This window comes from Mus musculus, chromosome 11 (assembly GCF_000001635.26).
Source record: "Mus musculus strain C57BL/6J chromosome 11, GRCm38.p6 C57BL/6J".
Classification (NCBI taxonomy): Eukaryota; Metazoa; Chordata; class Mammalia; order Rodentia; family Muridae; genus Mus; species Mus musculus.
The window spans coordinates 79,553,263-79,569,243 of NC_000077.6; the positions used below are offsets into that span (position 1 = coordinate 79,553,263).

General features: G+C 40.8%; 1 protein-coding gene across 9 annotated transcripts in view; it reads left to right on the forward strand.

The window, feature by feature from the left end:
* Positions 1 to 15,981, forward strand: part of Nf1 (neurofibromin 1) — a 242,020-nt gene that overhangs the window by 213,673 nt on the left and 12,366 nt on the right. For 6 of the 9 annotated variants that reach the window (XM_006532442.4, XM_006532436.4, XM_006532440.4 and 3 more), the window contains 9 exons: positions 609 to 735; positions 2,219 to 2,350; positions 3,437 to 3,572; positions 6,143 to 6,300; positions 11,562 to 11,684; positions 12,156 to 12,289; positions 12,658 to 12,758; positions 15,388 to 15,530; positions 15,862 to 15,908. In XM_006532442.4, the coding sequence (XP_006532505.1) occupies positions 609 to 735; positions 2,219 to 2,350; positions 3,437 to 3,572; positions 6,143 to 6,300; positions 11,562 to 11,684; positions 12,156 to 12,289; positions 12,658 to 12,758; positions 15,388 to 15,530; positions 15,862 to 15,908 (1,101 nt within the window). The remainder of the gene's footprint in view (positions 1 to 608; positions 736 to 2,218; positions 2,351 to 3,436; positions 3,573 to 6,142; positions 6,301 to 11,561; positions 11,685 to 12,155; positions 12,290 to 12,657; positions 12,759 to 15,387; positions 15,531 to 15,861; positions 15,909 to 15,981) is intronic. The other 3 variants (XM_006532438.4, XM_006532441.4, NM_010897.2) reach the window with 1 other exon arrangement.

Genomic DNA, 15,981 nt, shown 5'->3' on the forward strand with positions numbered 1-15,981 from the left:
AGTGCTTGTCCTTCGGTCCTGCTCCTTGAGAGGCTGAAGCAGAGCCAGTCCTGTAGGAGTTGGATATCAGCAGACAAATGTAGCTGGGCATTTGATGAGTGGCTGTAATATTAGCACTTGAGAGGTGTTGACACAGAATCAGGGGTTAGTCAGTCTTTTCTACATAGCAGGTTCATATAGCTCAGTGGTAAGAGTGCTTGCCTAGCATACTTAAGACTCTGGGTTCGATCCCCAGGAACCCCTGACCCCAACATACAAAACACACACACACACACACACACACACACACACACACACCCTGTTGTAAATTAAAGCAATTTGAGTTATCTACTATTTTATTATTTATCTTTTTTACTGTCTTATACCAGTTAAATATAGTAGCGTAAATGTTCTTATAGGTGTGTCTGTTATCTAAAAATAATTTCTCTGAAACTGAAAGTACTACTTAGCCTGTGAGAGCTGTTAAACACAAGTAAAAAAGTGACTTTTTAAGCAAAATATCTGAACCAAGAATACAAAGTATGCTTGGGGTTCTAGTACTGGAAAACGAGAAGGAAAATTTCTGTGCGAACTCCACCAAGTGTCTATCTCCTGATTGTTTTTAATAGAGTCCGGAAGAAGTATTTATGGCGATCCGGAATCCTCTGGAATGGCACTGCAAGCAGATGGATCACTTTGTCGGACTCAACTTCAACTCTAACTTTAACTTTGCACTAGTTGGACACCTCTTAAAAGGTAAAGAGACTTTTTGTTAGAATGTTTTGTGGAATTGTATCTAGAAGCCAAAAGTAACTAAGAAGAATTGATTACTTGAGATAAATTGCTGTAATCTAGCATATATGCTACACTTTAAAATGAAAAACATATCTGTATAAGTTGTTTCAATTGGTATTTAACTAGAATCTAGTTTACATATCAGACCTTAAAAGAACAAAGTAGTTAGTAGTAAAATTCCCCCAAGACTTAATTGCTGTGTTACTAGTTACTAGAACACTGCACATGATGTTATGTCAGTGTGCATATTGCGAATGTTATTGTACGAAGAAGGCTTAGGGATGAGGTCAGTCATAGAACACTGGGTAACTTTCCAGCATTGCCAAGGAATAAAAGAGATTTTTCAGTTTAGAGCACACTGCTGTTTGGATATGATCGTAGACACTCTTTGACTTGTTTCTAGCATGTTTTCTTTTATTTTTTTATTTTATTTATTTATTTTTTTTTTTTTTTTTTTTTTTTGGTTTTTTGAGACAGGGTTTCTCTGTGTAGCCCTGGCTGTCCTGGAACTCACTCTGTAGACCAGGCTAGCCTCGAACTCAGAAATCCACCTGCCTCTGCCTCCCAAGTGCTGGGATTAAAGGCGTGCTCTTTCTGTGTACATTAGAGTCCTGCTATTCTGGTACCTCTCTTCCAGTTTCATTGCTGTTTCTATAGTTAACCATCTCCAACTAGACTGGAGCTAATGTGCTTCTACCTAGCTTTAGCTGCTCATTGCCAGCTTCATAACTTCAGAGCTATGCTTTAATAAGGTGCTTATTTATAAAATAAATAAATAATGTTAAGGCAGAGGCAGGAGAGTTCAAGGCCACCCTAGTCCTTAGCTTTATAGTGAAACACTATCCCAAAATCAGGAAAAAGACAAAAAACAAAAATAAAGAAGCAAAAAAAAGGGGGGGAAATAATTTTTAAAGATGTATTTATTTTATACATACGAGTGATTTGCCTGGATGTATATATGTGTAGCACCTGAGTACTTGTTACCTGAGAACTAGAGGTATAGGCAGTTGTGAACCCCTCTGTGGGAACCAAATTCTGGTCCTTAATTTCTGAGTCATTGCTGTGGCCCCAAAGGAGAAACACTTTTTAAATATTAGCACCCTTACTTCAAGTGAAATCTCAAGGGGAGCTCTAATGCGCAGTTTTGTTTGTATTTATTTCTAACCTCTATGCTTCTTTAGGAAATGGAAAAGTCAAGAATGCCCTTTGTTTCCTAATGCCTTCTCCTTTAGGGTTTCAAGGAACACCCTCTTCTACACATTTTAGAGTTCTTAATCATATGTATAATTAACTTCACATTTTTATGTTTTACCTTCACAAACGGCTATTCTTGGATGGCAGGAATTTTCCTTTTGTTGTAGAGTTACTTGTCACAGCATAAGAGCTCAAACATTTGTTCATGGACTAATTAACTGGTTATTTGTTGTTTTTTTTCTTTTTATAGGGTACAGGCATCCTTCACCTGCCATTGTTGCAAGAACAGTCAGAATTTTGCATACACTACTAACTCTCGTTAACAAACATAGAAATTGTGACAAATTTGAGGTGAATACACAGAGTGTGGCTTACTTAGCAGGTAAACGCACGTAATTGACTAAATCAGCCTGACTCCACTGTTGTCTTAGAATCAGCAAATGATGTCCTTGCCTAGCTTTGGCCTTCCAGCTAGTCTTTAGTCCAGTAGAACACTCACAGTTCAGTCCTTTCGTATTTGAAAAGGTAAAGGTTTTGCCAAAATAGTTTTCATTATAAAAGAATTTGCACTGGAATCTGAAATATATCCCGGCAGGCCGTTGTAGCCTTCTCTTCTGTCCTCTATGTAAATTTCATAAGCATCACTTGTTATAGTCTCTCAAAATGGACATGATGCTTCGGACCAATCTACTGCTGTCTCCACTCCAGTTTTCTACAGGGCTTCTGTCTCTTCAGTATGAATTCTTTGTACTGTTTGACCTGGGCTGCCTGTCCAGTCCCTGCTATTTTTTTTAAAGATTTATTTATTTAGTTTAATTATATGAGTACACTGTAGCTGTCTTCAGACACACCAGAAGAGGGCATCAGTTTCCATTACAGATGGTTGTGAGCCACCATGTGGTTGCTGGGACTTGAACTCAGGACCTCTGGAAGAGCAGTCAGTGCTCTTAACCATGAGCCACCTCTCCAGCCCCCAGTCCCCACTATTTTATTAAAGTGCTTTTGTATGTCTTCTCTGACTTTCTCTACTGTATTCTACTCACAGAATGCAGACTGAGGTATGGTTTGATGGAAGATGCCCATTCTCTCTTTAACAAATTTCCGGTTTTGCCAGCTTGTTTTGTTTGAAGCATGCAACCTTGAACAAACCGTTTACATTCCAAAATATTTTATCACTGCATTTCAGATATATGCCTTGCCTACTTTTTGTGATTATTGAAAGCAGATATGCAATCAAGTGCTTGAGAAAGTAAGGTGTTTATCAAATTGCTTTGTTTTATGTTTATGCAGCCTTTCAAAGCAGTCTGTAAACTCTTGAGGATAAGTCTATCCCGTGTGTTTATACACTTCATCCTCTCACTCTCCAGGCCTTTTTATGTACATATAAAATAGTACATAGTAATAGTAATAGCCTCTTAAGTTTGGAAGAAATGAAGCCTGTTTTACCAGCTTTTCCTTTTCCTATTAGCTCTACTCACAGTGTCTGAAGAGGTTCGAAGTCGCTGTAGCCTCAAGCATAGGAAGTCCCTTCTTCTTACTGATATTTCAATGGAAAATGTTCCTATGGATACATATCCCATTCATCACGGTGACCCCAGCTATAGGTAAGTGGGCAGGCTCTCATCATTACATAGATGGAGTCAGGCTTTAGTTTCCATGTGGTGGAGATCGGCAGCAGAGGACTCTAAAAGGGAGCAGAGTGGCAGCTCCAGATGGTCTGGCAAGAGTAGCTATCAAAGTTTGCTCTACAGGTCATGGTATTTTATATAGGCAGTATTAAAGTTATTCTAATCTGCTCTTATATTATCATTAGTTCACCTCTTTAAACACAAAACACTTGAATAAGGAAGAAAGACAATCTTGAAAAGTTTGCAGAAAAGGACCTAAGGAAAAGCCTAACATGAAATACAAGTACCATTGGATCCCTGATGCTAAGAACTAAGCGAGGGCAGGAGGGTCAGCTGAGTGGGTAAAAGCACTTGTATTCTTGCAGAGGTCTCAGGTTCTCTTAGTTCCCAGCACCCACGTGATTGTTCATAGCCATCTATACCCTAAGTTCCAGAGGATCTGACATTCTCTTTGGACTACCTTGGATAGCAGACACATTGCACATATACATACATGCAGGCAAGACACTCATACACATAGAGTAAATAAATATTTTAAGAAACAACGACAAAAAGTGATGTAGGAGGGTAAAAAACATTCGTATGAACTGTTTATTATTGTCATTACCATTTAAAACCTTTCTGTAGTGTAGTTTTATTGTTATTGCTTTGATGAAAGCTCTATGTGTCTTTGGCTGGTCTGGAACTCCCTATATAAAGTAGGCTGACCTTGAACTCAGAGAGATCTGCCCCCACCAAGTGTTAGGATTAAAGGCATTCACCACCGTGCCTGGTTTCTGCAGTGTAGGTTCATGTGAGAGAATCATAAAATTATGACTACTGTTCTTCATGGCTTTATGTAGGTTTTCCCCCCAATATAACATGAAGTTACATAAATTCCATCTTTGGGGTATTATTCTATAATGTGAATTAAACATATCATGTTATTAAATTTACTAATATCTTGCTTTTTTGTAGTAAAAAGACTCCTCCCCAAGGACTTGACCGAGACTGCAACAATGTATGCAGGCTTTCCTAATAAACACCGTGCTGTGCTCAGAAGTCTTATTCTTTAGCCAATGCCATGAGTTTATTTTTTTTTTTTTTTGACCCTTCTTTTGGCTATGGAAAGGAAAAAGTAATGTTACCTGTATTCAGGAAAGCTTAATTCTCAAACTTAATTTTATCAGTTTTTAAATAATTCAGTAATACAGTTGCCTATTTAGACTTATTTTCTCTGATTATAAAATTCAATGTAATAAGTTCAAGAGTTCTATTACTCAGCATCAGTTAATGACAGTGTATTTATTCTGTATTTGAAAAGTGCTAAGAAAATGGATGTTACGTGTTCTCACCACAATAAATGACAAATATGTAGGGTAATATATGTCCTATATTAGCATATTTAGGCATTTTCAAATACCTTTTTAAAAAACATGTTGTTCAGCTGGGCAGTGGTGGCGCACGCCTTTAATCCCAGCACTAGGGAGGCAGAGGCAGGCGGATTTCTGAGTTCAAGGCCAGCGTGGTCTACAGTGTGAGCTCCAGGACAGTCAGGGCTACACAGAGAAACCCTGTCTCGAAAAAAAAAGAAAGGAAGAGAGGAGGGAGGGAGGGAGAGAGGGAGGGAAGAAAAAAACCATGTTGTTCAGTAAAAATGTACAACTTTTTTCTTGTCAAATTAAAAAGTTTGGAGCCATATGTGGTAGTAAATGCCTGTGGTCCCAACACTTACAAGGTGGAACAGGAGGTTTGGAATTCAAGGTCATCCTAGCTATATATCGAGTTTTAGGCCAGGCTCAGCTACCTAAGACCTTGTTCCAGTGACAAACAAAATAGGAGCTAGAGGTATAGCTCCGTTGGTAGAGGATTTTTTTCTGGTATGCAGAAGGCCCTGAGTTCAGTCCCAGTGCTGCAGAAGACTGACTGACTGTAGCATGCACACCTGCCTGTCTCTGACTGTGGGGTGCACACCTGACTTCTTGGCACCTAGGAAGTAGAAACAGGAATGGAAGCTCAGTGCCATCCTTGGCTTCATAGCAAGTTTGAGGCCAGCCTGGGCTCAATCAGTAAATAGATAAGTCGTTCTGGGTTTCACCAGTTTAGGGATAGAATACTAGCCGTGCACGTGTGAGGTTCCGGATTCAATCCCTGTCCTGCAGAAAAGAAAAAAAGCTTAATAAAATTATGCACTATAGTTCTTCCTGTTTACCTGCCTAGGGATACATTAAGAGTTATACACTAAGAGCCAGCTATCATGGTACATATCTGTATTGCTAGCATTCTGGAAACTAAGGCAGGAGGATTAGAAATTCAAGACCAACTTAGAGCACATAGCAAGTTCTGGGCCAGCCTGGGCAACTTAATGGAAAGTTATCTTAAAAAAAAAAAAAAAAAAAAAAAAAAAAGGAAGAAAAGTTTTTGTCCTATGGCTCTTTAAAATGCAGTTTTTGAATTAATTGATTGCCATTGTTAGGAAATAGGACAGCTATTAGGAATGAGTGAACAGTGGTTATATTTATTATCTTCTTGTTAATTAATTCTTCTAAATTGTTTCAATTTTTCAGGACACTAAAGGAGACCCAGCCATGGTCCTCTCCCAAAGGTTCAGAAGGATACCTTGCAGCCACCTACCCAGCTGTAGGCCAAACCAGTCCCCGAGCCAGGAAATCCATGAGCTTGGATATGGGACAGCCTTCTCAGGCCAACACAAAAAAATTGCTTGGTTAGTTTATCTTTATTTTATATAAATTTTCACATTATTGTTAGTGTGAAAAATGGTTAGTTACTTTCCCTCTTGGAAAATTAATTGAAACTATTTAGATTGCCAACTTTTTTTTGTTTGTTTGTTTTTTTGAGACAGGGTTTTTTCTCTGTGTAGCCCTGGCTATTCTGGAACTCACTCTGTAGACCAGGCTGGCCTCGAACTCAGAAATCCACCTGCCTCTGCCTCCCGAGTGCTGGGATTAAAGGCGTGTGCAATCACTGCCCAGCTAGATTGCCAATATTTACTGTTTTGATGTAACAAATTCTTGTGACTTTTGAATTTAATTTATTTTATGTGTATGAGTGTTTTACCTGCATGTGTATGGATGCATACCACATGTGTACCTGGTGCCCATGGCTGCAGAAGGGTGTTATAGCCCTTGGAACTGAAGTTACAGACATTGGTGAGCTTCCTGTGCTTGCTGGGGAGTGAATCCTCTGGAAGAGGAGCAAGTGTTCTTACTCACTGAGCATCTCTCCAGCCCTTGTGTGGCTGGCTCCTCTAAGGGAGTTGATTTTAATGGATGAGTTTGGTTCAGCCGTGTCTTCAGACAGAGAATTCAGAATGAGACTTTGGAATGGCTTTGAGTTTGATTTGGTTTTTATTTCTGTGTTTTTAAAGTCTATTTCCAAGTACTGTGGCTTTTGATTTGGGGGCCCTGGACGGCAGTGATGAGAGTGGTTAGCTATCTAGAGGAGAGGAAGCACTGCTGTATAGAGGGCTGGGATGCTAATGTCCCCTGAAGTGCCATTCAGAAGTAGAATGGACCGCCCTAAGAGATCTGGAACCATATAATCTTTGAAACAACAAAACAAGGTATTTTTAATAACTATAAGACAATATTCCTTTTAGAAATTCTTGTCTGTGTATATGCGTGCAGACAGGTAGAGATTGGAGGCAGTCTTGGACTGTCAGTTCTCTCCACCTTTATGTGAGATCTGCGCATTGGACTCAGGTTATCAGGCAACAAGGCAGGTGCTTTTACCCACTAAGCTATCTTGTCGACCCAAAATAATGATTTTTGACAGTTCTATCAACATTCCTATGAGAAATGCTTGCACAATGCTAAGCCTTTCATGTCCAGTAACTGATGAGTGAGTTCCTGAAAGAGGACACTCGCTGACCCACAGAGCAAGTGTGAGGCAGTGCTTGCTTGCCCTTCATTGGCTGCCACTCTAAATCGTTACTCAAATTATTGATGTGTCTAACCTGTGATAAATAATATGAGTGTGGACTCTGGTTACCCATGTAAACATACTTAGTATCATGAGATAGTATTATGCAAAGGTTTGCTCATAAGGAAATTGGTAAGCAAACAACAAAGTGTAACACAAATAACCTTCCAGTAAAAGTTGAAAGGAGAAATAACAAATGCCAGCCATTGTTACAGTTCAGTTGAGTCTGTCGTCTCTCTTCTATTTGAGTTCCCTTAGTTAATCCTGTGTCATCAGTGATTTCTGGTTACTTCGTGTTTTGTCATTATGGATTTTCATACCAAAGAAGTTGTAAGTGAAAAACTAACCTCAGAAAATGCAGTATTGAATTCCTTCAAACTCTGTTCTAAGTAGAAAAAGTAGGGTCTATGCTCTTTAGAGAAGGGCTTATCCTTTGGTAGTTATGACTTAAAATCAGCTGGTGACAACAGTGTATAGCAGTGGCATTAAAGCAGTAATGCTTAACATTACTGAGGCTCTTAGGAAATTAAGAGGTAATATTTGAGCCAGATTTCAGAGATTTAGACCATGCTAGCCAGGTGGACGGACACAGGATAAGGAAAGGCATGCATGCAAGAGGAAGCATGGTAAGGGAAGAGAGTGTGGGAGCAGTGGCCGTGGGTCAGAACATCAGAGCAGGTGAAGGAGGCTGGAGAAGCACAGCGTGGCTGTGAGAGACAAACCAGACAGCTGGCTGCATGGTAGCTCAACTCTAGTCCCAGCCTTTCTCTGGCGGCATTGGAGCCAGAGGCCGGTGCATCTCTATGAGGGCAGTATGGTCTATGCAGTGAGTGCCAGCAGAGCCAGGGGTATGTGGAGAGATCCTGTCTCAAAAGAACAACAAAGACTACAGTGATAGGAGATTTACCACATCATACATCCAACAGAGATCTTCATTAAGGAAGGAACAAGATGCATCTGTTTTATTTGTTTGTTTGTTTGTTTGTTTGTTTGTTTGTTGTTTTCCTACATTTTCCTGACAGCCATGTAGAGAAAAGTCTTTTTCAAGGGGACCATTTACAAGATTGATTCAGCAACCTAAGAGGAAAACCCAGAGCCAGCACACACTAAGGCAGGAGCTGTGTGTGAGGTCTGTTTCCAAAGGAGAGTGACCAGGACAGAGAGATGGACGGGGTGGGAGGGAGAAGACTGTAAACGATATCATAGGTTTCTGGTCAGGTGTGACTGTGCTGCTGCTGAGCCTCATGAGGTAAAGGCAAGCTAGAGGCCAGCCTAGCCATGTAATGTGTTTCATGGCCGTACCCCATTGGTAAATAAAATTAAAAATTAACTTAAATGGCACTTTTCCTGGCTGAGCTGAAACTATTATTTTCTACTACTAACTATATATCTGGAGGAAATCAAACCAGTGTGTGGAAGAGGCCGCTGCATTCTGTGTGGACTGCAAGACTTGTCACAGCAACACAGAAAGGAAGCAGCCTCCGTGTCCATCCGCTAATGCACAGATGAAGGAAGCATAGTTCTACAGATCCACAGGCAGTAGCCATGAAAACGAAATCCTGTAGTTGGTGACAGCATGGATAAAATTAGAGATTAGTGTGTTAATTAAGCCAGACACAAAATGAAATGTTACATGATGCCCCTCTAATGTGAGAGAGAAGATATGGCTCTTATGAGTGTTAAGGACAGAGTGATGTCTTAGGGTTTCCATTTCTGTGAAGAAACTCCATGACCAAAGCAACTCTTATAAATGAAAACATTTAATTGGAACTGGCTTACAGATTCAGAGATTCTGTCCATTATCAAAAAAGGCAGGAAACATGGCAGCGTCCAGGCAGGCATAGCATGGTGCAGGAGGAAGGTCTATGTCTTTTTCCGAAGGCAAACAGAAGACTGACCTCCAGTCAGCTAGGAGGAGGGTCTCAAAGTCCACCCCCACAGTGACACACTTCCTCCAACATGGCCACACCTACTCCAACAAGGTCACACCCACTAAGAGTGGCACTCCTTGGACGAAGCATATTCAGACACCACAGATGTCACCAGAGACTGGTAGGCACTAAGGAGCAAGAGGGCTACTGTGCTCTTGTACTCAGGGCGACTGTGGGGAGCTACAGTGCACACCTACATTTCAAAGCTAGAAGGAGAGTTTTGAGTGTGTGTCACCTTAAAGAACCTATCAATGAGCTGGGTGTGATGGGGCATGCCCAGAGGCAGGTAGATCTCTGTGAGTTCAAAGACACCCAGAACTGTGCGTAATGTGAGACTCTGTCTCAAAACCAAACAAACTGATAAATATTTGAAGAGTTAGATAATTGAGCTGTAGGAAGAGAAGGAGATGACAGAGTAGAAGAAAAGGGACAGTAGGACAAGATCAGTAGCATCCCTACCTCCAAGCACTGTAGAAAGCACTAGTAGGCTTCAGGATCCTTAGCAGTGTGAATACAGTCTAACCACCTAATCACTCATGACTTCTTCCGTTTGCATGAAAGGAAGAGACTGACCTGAGTGTAGATTCCTTTGGCCTTGGTATTTGTGATTTGTGATTATTCATTAGTCTTGGTGCATGAGGGCAACAGAACACTGAACTGTCAAATACCACTTGTCAGATCTTGTAATAATTCAATTATGCCTTTGAATTCATTTAAGATATATATTTCAGTCTTTTGCCTTTTCCTATGTGTGTGCTTCTGAGCATTAAACCAGGGGCATAAGAATTCCAGGAAGACCAACAGAGTCAACTAACTTGGTCCCTATGGGCTCTCAGAGTCTGAACCACCAACCAAAGAGCATACAGGGGCTGGGTCTACGCCTCCCCATTTATGTGTAGCAGATGTGCAGTTTGGTCTTCATCTGGGTCTGGAACAGCTGGGTCGGGGCTGTCCCAACAGCTGTTGTGTGCGCGTGGTTTATGTTCTACCCACCAGGCTGCCTTGCTTGGCCTGGTGGAGAGAAAATGTCTGGCCTTGCAGAGACTTGAAATGCCAGGGTGGGAGTTACCCAGGGGGTCTCTATTTGCTCCGAGAAGGGAGGGAGGATGGGGAAAGGATTTCGGGAGGAGGTAACCTGGAGGGGGGCAGTGAATGGAATGTAAAGTAAATAAGTACGAAAAATAAAATTAAATTAAAACAAACAAACAAAAAATAGGGAACTTAACTCACTAGCAAGTTCTCTACCACTGAGCTACATACTCAGCCCCAGATTGTTTTGTAGAACTGCTACAAGAAGAGACATCCCCTGAGTGTAATGAGCAAAGGTAAATAAATGCTGAATAATGCCATATAAATATTTGTACTTAAATAAGAGAAAGACGTTTAAATACCAGAGTACATGATTGGGTATACCCTCAAAGCCAAGGTGAGATGAGACTACTTGTTGCCCTTTTGAAGGGTTGTGTGTCTGCTTGTTAGCACTTCTGGGCATGCATATCTTTACAGATTAAAGTCACACTTTAATTTTTCCCTGTATTTGGAGATTGCTCATCTGTTAGTGACTGTTTCTTTTTTTTTTTTAAGATTTATTTATTATGTGTAAGTTACACTGTAGCTATCTTCAGACACTCGAGGAGATAGAGTCAGATTTTGTTACCGATGGTTGTGAGCCACCATGTGGTTGCTGGGATTTGAACTCAGGACCTTTGGAAGAGCAGTCGGTGCTCTTAACCACTGAGCCATCTCTGCAGCCCGACTGTTTCTTGATAACCAACTCAATTTCCTTACTTAAAGGGGCCATTTAAGTTTTTCTATGCTTTGCACTGATCAAAATCTAATCCTTGTATTTGTTATGTATACTTGGTGGAGTCTAGTTTATTCTTGGGATAGTGAATATAACCTAAAGTTCCTTTTTAGGCTAGTAAAGATCCTCCTTTTCTGGAAAGCTGTGGGGCCAGACGCCTTAGAGAGGAAACGGAGAATAATGCTAAGAAACTCTGCTCCAGGGATGTCTCAGCTTGCGCTCAAAAGTAAAAGCTTAAATTATTAGAATATTGTGATTTGTAGACACTGTGGTTAATAAACTTTCATATTCTGTAACTTTTGTTCATAGGAACAAGAAAAAGTTTTGATCACTTGATATCTGACACAAAGGCTCCTAAAAGACAAGAAATGGAATCAGGGATTACAACACCCCCGAAAATGAGAAGAGTGGCAGAGACTGACTATGAAATGGGTGAGACACAAAGCTGATAAGTAATGAAGATGGCTGCAAACCACGGGAAGCACAGTGAAGCCACAGTTGCTTCCATCCAGGCCTGAGGGCTCAGGCTGCAGTGCAGAGCATGTGCCCTGGCTCAAGTGGGCAGGAAAAGAAATCAGCCAGTTATGCCAGTGGAATGTGCGGAAGGGGCAGAGGCAGCAGGTCCACAGAGGCCTGGGCTATACTTGAAGAGACAGGAGAATCTCCATGAGTTCAAGGATAGCCTGGTCTACGTAGACAGTTCCAGACCAGTGTGTGTGGCACAACACTGCAAGTCACTAGCTGTTATATTGCTGCATACATAACAACTCTGTATGATAGTAATATTGATAATTAAGATGCCTGTTTAAGGAACTGTAACATTAAGATGTAACATTAAAATATGTTGAGTAAATTATACTTTGTCTACTAATAGAAGTACTTACATTAATCCATATCCTACAGCAGAAACCCAAAGGATTCCCTCCTCGCAGCAGCACCCACATTTACGGAAAGTCTCAGTCTCTGAATCAAATGTTCTTTTGGATGAAGAAGTTCTTACCGACCCAAAGATCCAAGCGCTGCTTCTTACTGTTCTGGTAAGGGGAACATCCTCCTCCCGTCCACTCATTCATTCATTCATTCATTCATTCATTCGTCCATTCATTCATTTTTGAGGCAGGGTTTCACTATGAAACCCTAGCTGTCCTATACCTCACTCTGTAGACCAGGCTGGCCTTGAACTCCCAGAGATCCACCTGCCTATACCTCTCATGTGCTGGGATTAAAAATGTGTACCACTACTCCTGGCAGGATTTTCCTTTTTGAGGGTTTTTCGTCCTTAAATTTTTATTCTAGTTTGCTCTTAGCAGGCCCTTAAATATGGCAAACATGGAAGAAAGATATTTTCATGTCATTAAAACAAAGTTTCAACATAAATTGTTTACCTGTTTTTGCATCTTGGCAGGCTACACTGGTAAAATATACTACAGATGAATTTGATCAACGGATTCTTTATGAATATCTAGCAGAGGCCAGCGTTGTGTTTCCCAAAGTGTTTCCTGTTGTGTAAGTATCTCCTGTTGTTGGTTAATCGCCCTGTCTTTATGTCAGGTGCTCTGTAAAGGTGTAGGAAATGTACTTCTCAGTGGTGTCTTCTGCCTATAGAGTGGGCAGGGTGGCTACCATTGTTATCCTAGAGAGGGATGACTATAGTTTTCCAGGTTGAGACTACGAAGAGCTCTGGAGAGGAGCACATGCTTAGCATGCCAGGGCCTGGGTTTGACCCACAGCACCCAAAACAAAACACAGAGCTGTGGGGCTAAAGGGCTGAAAAGATAGCTCAGCAGTTATGAGCATGTATGATTTTGCAGAGGACTTGAGTTCCAGTGGCCTCAGAGGACACTAAACATACATTCATATACCCACACAAGCAAACACACATGCATATACAGAACTGAAAAGAAAAAATAAATCTTTTTCTAAATTCATACTTTAATAATGGCTAAAGTTGCTTTGGGCTTATCTATTACCAAAACCATCTTTGCTTTGTTTGTTTTGTTTTGTTTGCTTGTTTTTCCTTAATCGTATTGATTTATTGTAGTGGCTTAGCTTAATGAGTATTAATGTACAGTTTTCTCAAGAGCAAACTGATAGATCGCTCTATTTAAACCAGCCTACATGACTGTCTTGGGGTTGGTCTAAATCTTTTCCTTTAAACATTGTGTTTATTTTAGTGCACACATACATGAATATAATGGCACACATGGAGAGGTCAGAGGACAACTTTAGGGAGTCGGTGCTCTTCTGCCACCACAGTGGTCCTGGAGGACAGACTAAGCTCATCAGTTGTGGCCGCTGTCACCTTGCTCCAGTGAGCCATTGTGCTAACCCTTGCTTCTCTTTTTATTAGAATTCTGTACTGATTCATAGCTGAGGGAAAATAGAATTGCCCTCTTCTCTAGGAGGTTGGTTTTACTTTTAATACTTGAACTTCAAAGCCTTTGCTCTAGTTTGGTTTCTGTTACTCTGATAAAATACTGTCCAAAACAGTTTGGGGAAGAGACCAGAGAGATAGCTCAGCAGTTAAAAGCATGCCTGCTCTTCTAGAGGATTCTGGTACAACTCCCAGCACCCATACAGTGGCTCACAACTGTCTGTAACTCTAGTTCCAGGAGATTTGACGCCCTCTACTGGCCTCTGTGGACACAGGCACACATGTGTTACATAGACATGCATATAGGCAAAACTGTCATACACATAAAATAAATTTAAAAAGAAAAGAAAAGCAACTTGGGGAGGAAAGGTTTTATTTCACCTATGGGTTACAATCCAATCATTGAGGGATGCTGGGGCAGAAACTAAAGCAGAGACTGTGGACTAATGCTGCTTACTGGCTTTGCTAATTGTGGCTTGATCAGTTATCCTTCCCGCCCCCTTGACTGGGGCTGGCCTAAGTCTCAGTGGGCTGTACCCTCCTGCATTAGTTACCAGTCAAGAAAGTGGTCCACAGACCATTTTGATGGAGACGGCTCTTCAGTTAAGAGTCCTTCTTCCTGGATATGTCAGCTGACAACTATGACAGAAAGGTGTTGGCAAATTAAAGAAACTTTAAAAGGACCTTTGTGTGGAACACAGAACAATAAAGAGCTCCAAGGTGAAGGATAGGTCTAGGGCAGAAGTCTGGCTAAAGCCTTTGCTGTGTCAGTGTTAAATATCGAGTCGTATCCCTTTATACAGTGCAAAGCTGTTAGGAAAGCTTTAGTTGGTAGTGAGTCGCTGCACTCTGGTGTTATGCTGAGAATGAGTTGGAAGAAACAGTGCAGATGCGGGAAGATTGTTGTAAGGATACTATTCCAGGAGACCAATATCTGCAATATAAGGAGAGACAGACTTGAAATCACATATTGGAGGTAAGGATTACAGAACTTGATATTGGACTGAGTGTTGACTAGGGTAGTTCCCTAAAGAGGACTGCTAGATTCATGGCTTGCAGGGAAGAGTGGATGACAGTGGTGACATACGTCCCAGAAGAATCCCATGCCTATGAAAGGGGAGTAGAATGAGTTTGGTATTGGACATCTTGGAACAGCTATGTCAAACAAGTAAAGATACTATAGTTAGACTTTGGTTTAATAAACATGAATACATCACTGCAGTTTATTGAGCATCCCACATTTGTTGTTGTCTAATTCCATTTTAAAGTTTATGAATTTCACATATTTAGGTGTTGCCTTTTTAAAATAGATTTTTATTAATAGATTGCAAGTGATCTGGAAATGGTTTCTTTGTAAGATTCCCCATGCCACCCCTTCCAAATTAATTTTACTGGCCTACCTTGGCACTGGTTAGTATTAAATGTCATTGTAACCCTGGACGTACATAGAAACAGACAGCCGAGGAGCTAGAGTGCAGAGTGTGCTCACGGGCAGACAGAGCCAAGCCTGTTTTGGACAACGTTTCCTTGTACAGTTTGACACGGTCGTGTGATAGCTACCAGGTATTTGCTTTACTGTATTTCCCTAATGACTTAGAATGACAACACACACATGCTCATTCACTGGATAATTTAGAAAAGTGCCAGAAAGGTAAAAGTCCCTGTCTCCAGTTTTGCCATGTTGTTCTAAGGGATATGTATATTACACTTTCCAGTAAATCCTTTTATTTAATGTTCCTCTGTTTACTTTTGTTTTTCCAGGCACAATTTGTTGGACTCTAAGATCAATACCCTCTTGTCTTTATGCCAAGATCCAAATTTGTTAAATCCAATCCATGGAATTGTACAGAGTGTGGTGTACCATGAGGAGTCCCCGCCACAGTACCAGACATCTTACCTGCAAAGTAAATACATATACCAGGAGCGGGTGCTTGCTGAGCCACAGCTGCGGCCCTGTTGGAGAATGCCTGGCTGCAGTGTAGCTGCGGGATAGGCTCCTGCATGGCTCTCGCTCTTCATTTCATCTTCTGATTCTATTAGTTACATGTTCAGTATAACTGCTTGACCACTGTAAAAATGCTATCTATTCTAAGGACATTTTAGTCGTCTTTGACACTGATTTTAAAATGTCTTATTAAATATATGCAGAGTTTGTCTGTCAGCTATACAGCTTAATTTTTGTTACTATTTAAAGCTGCCTTGCTTGTTGTAAGAGTAGCATTTGATTTTTTGCAGGTTTTGGTTTTAATGGCTTATGGCGGTTTGCAGGACCCTTTTCAAAGGTAAACAATATTTTTTTTTTCTAATTTTTGATAAGCCAGAGTCTTTAACTGTACTCATGAGTCTGTTGGAGAA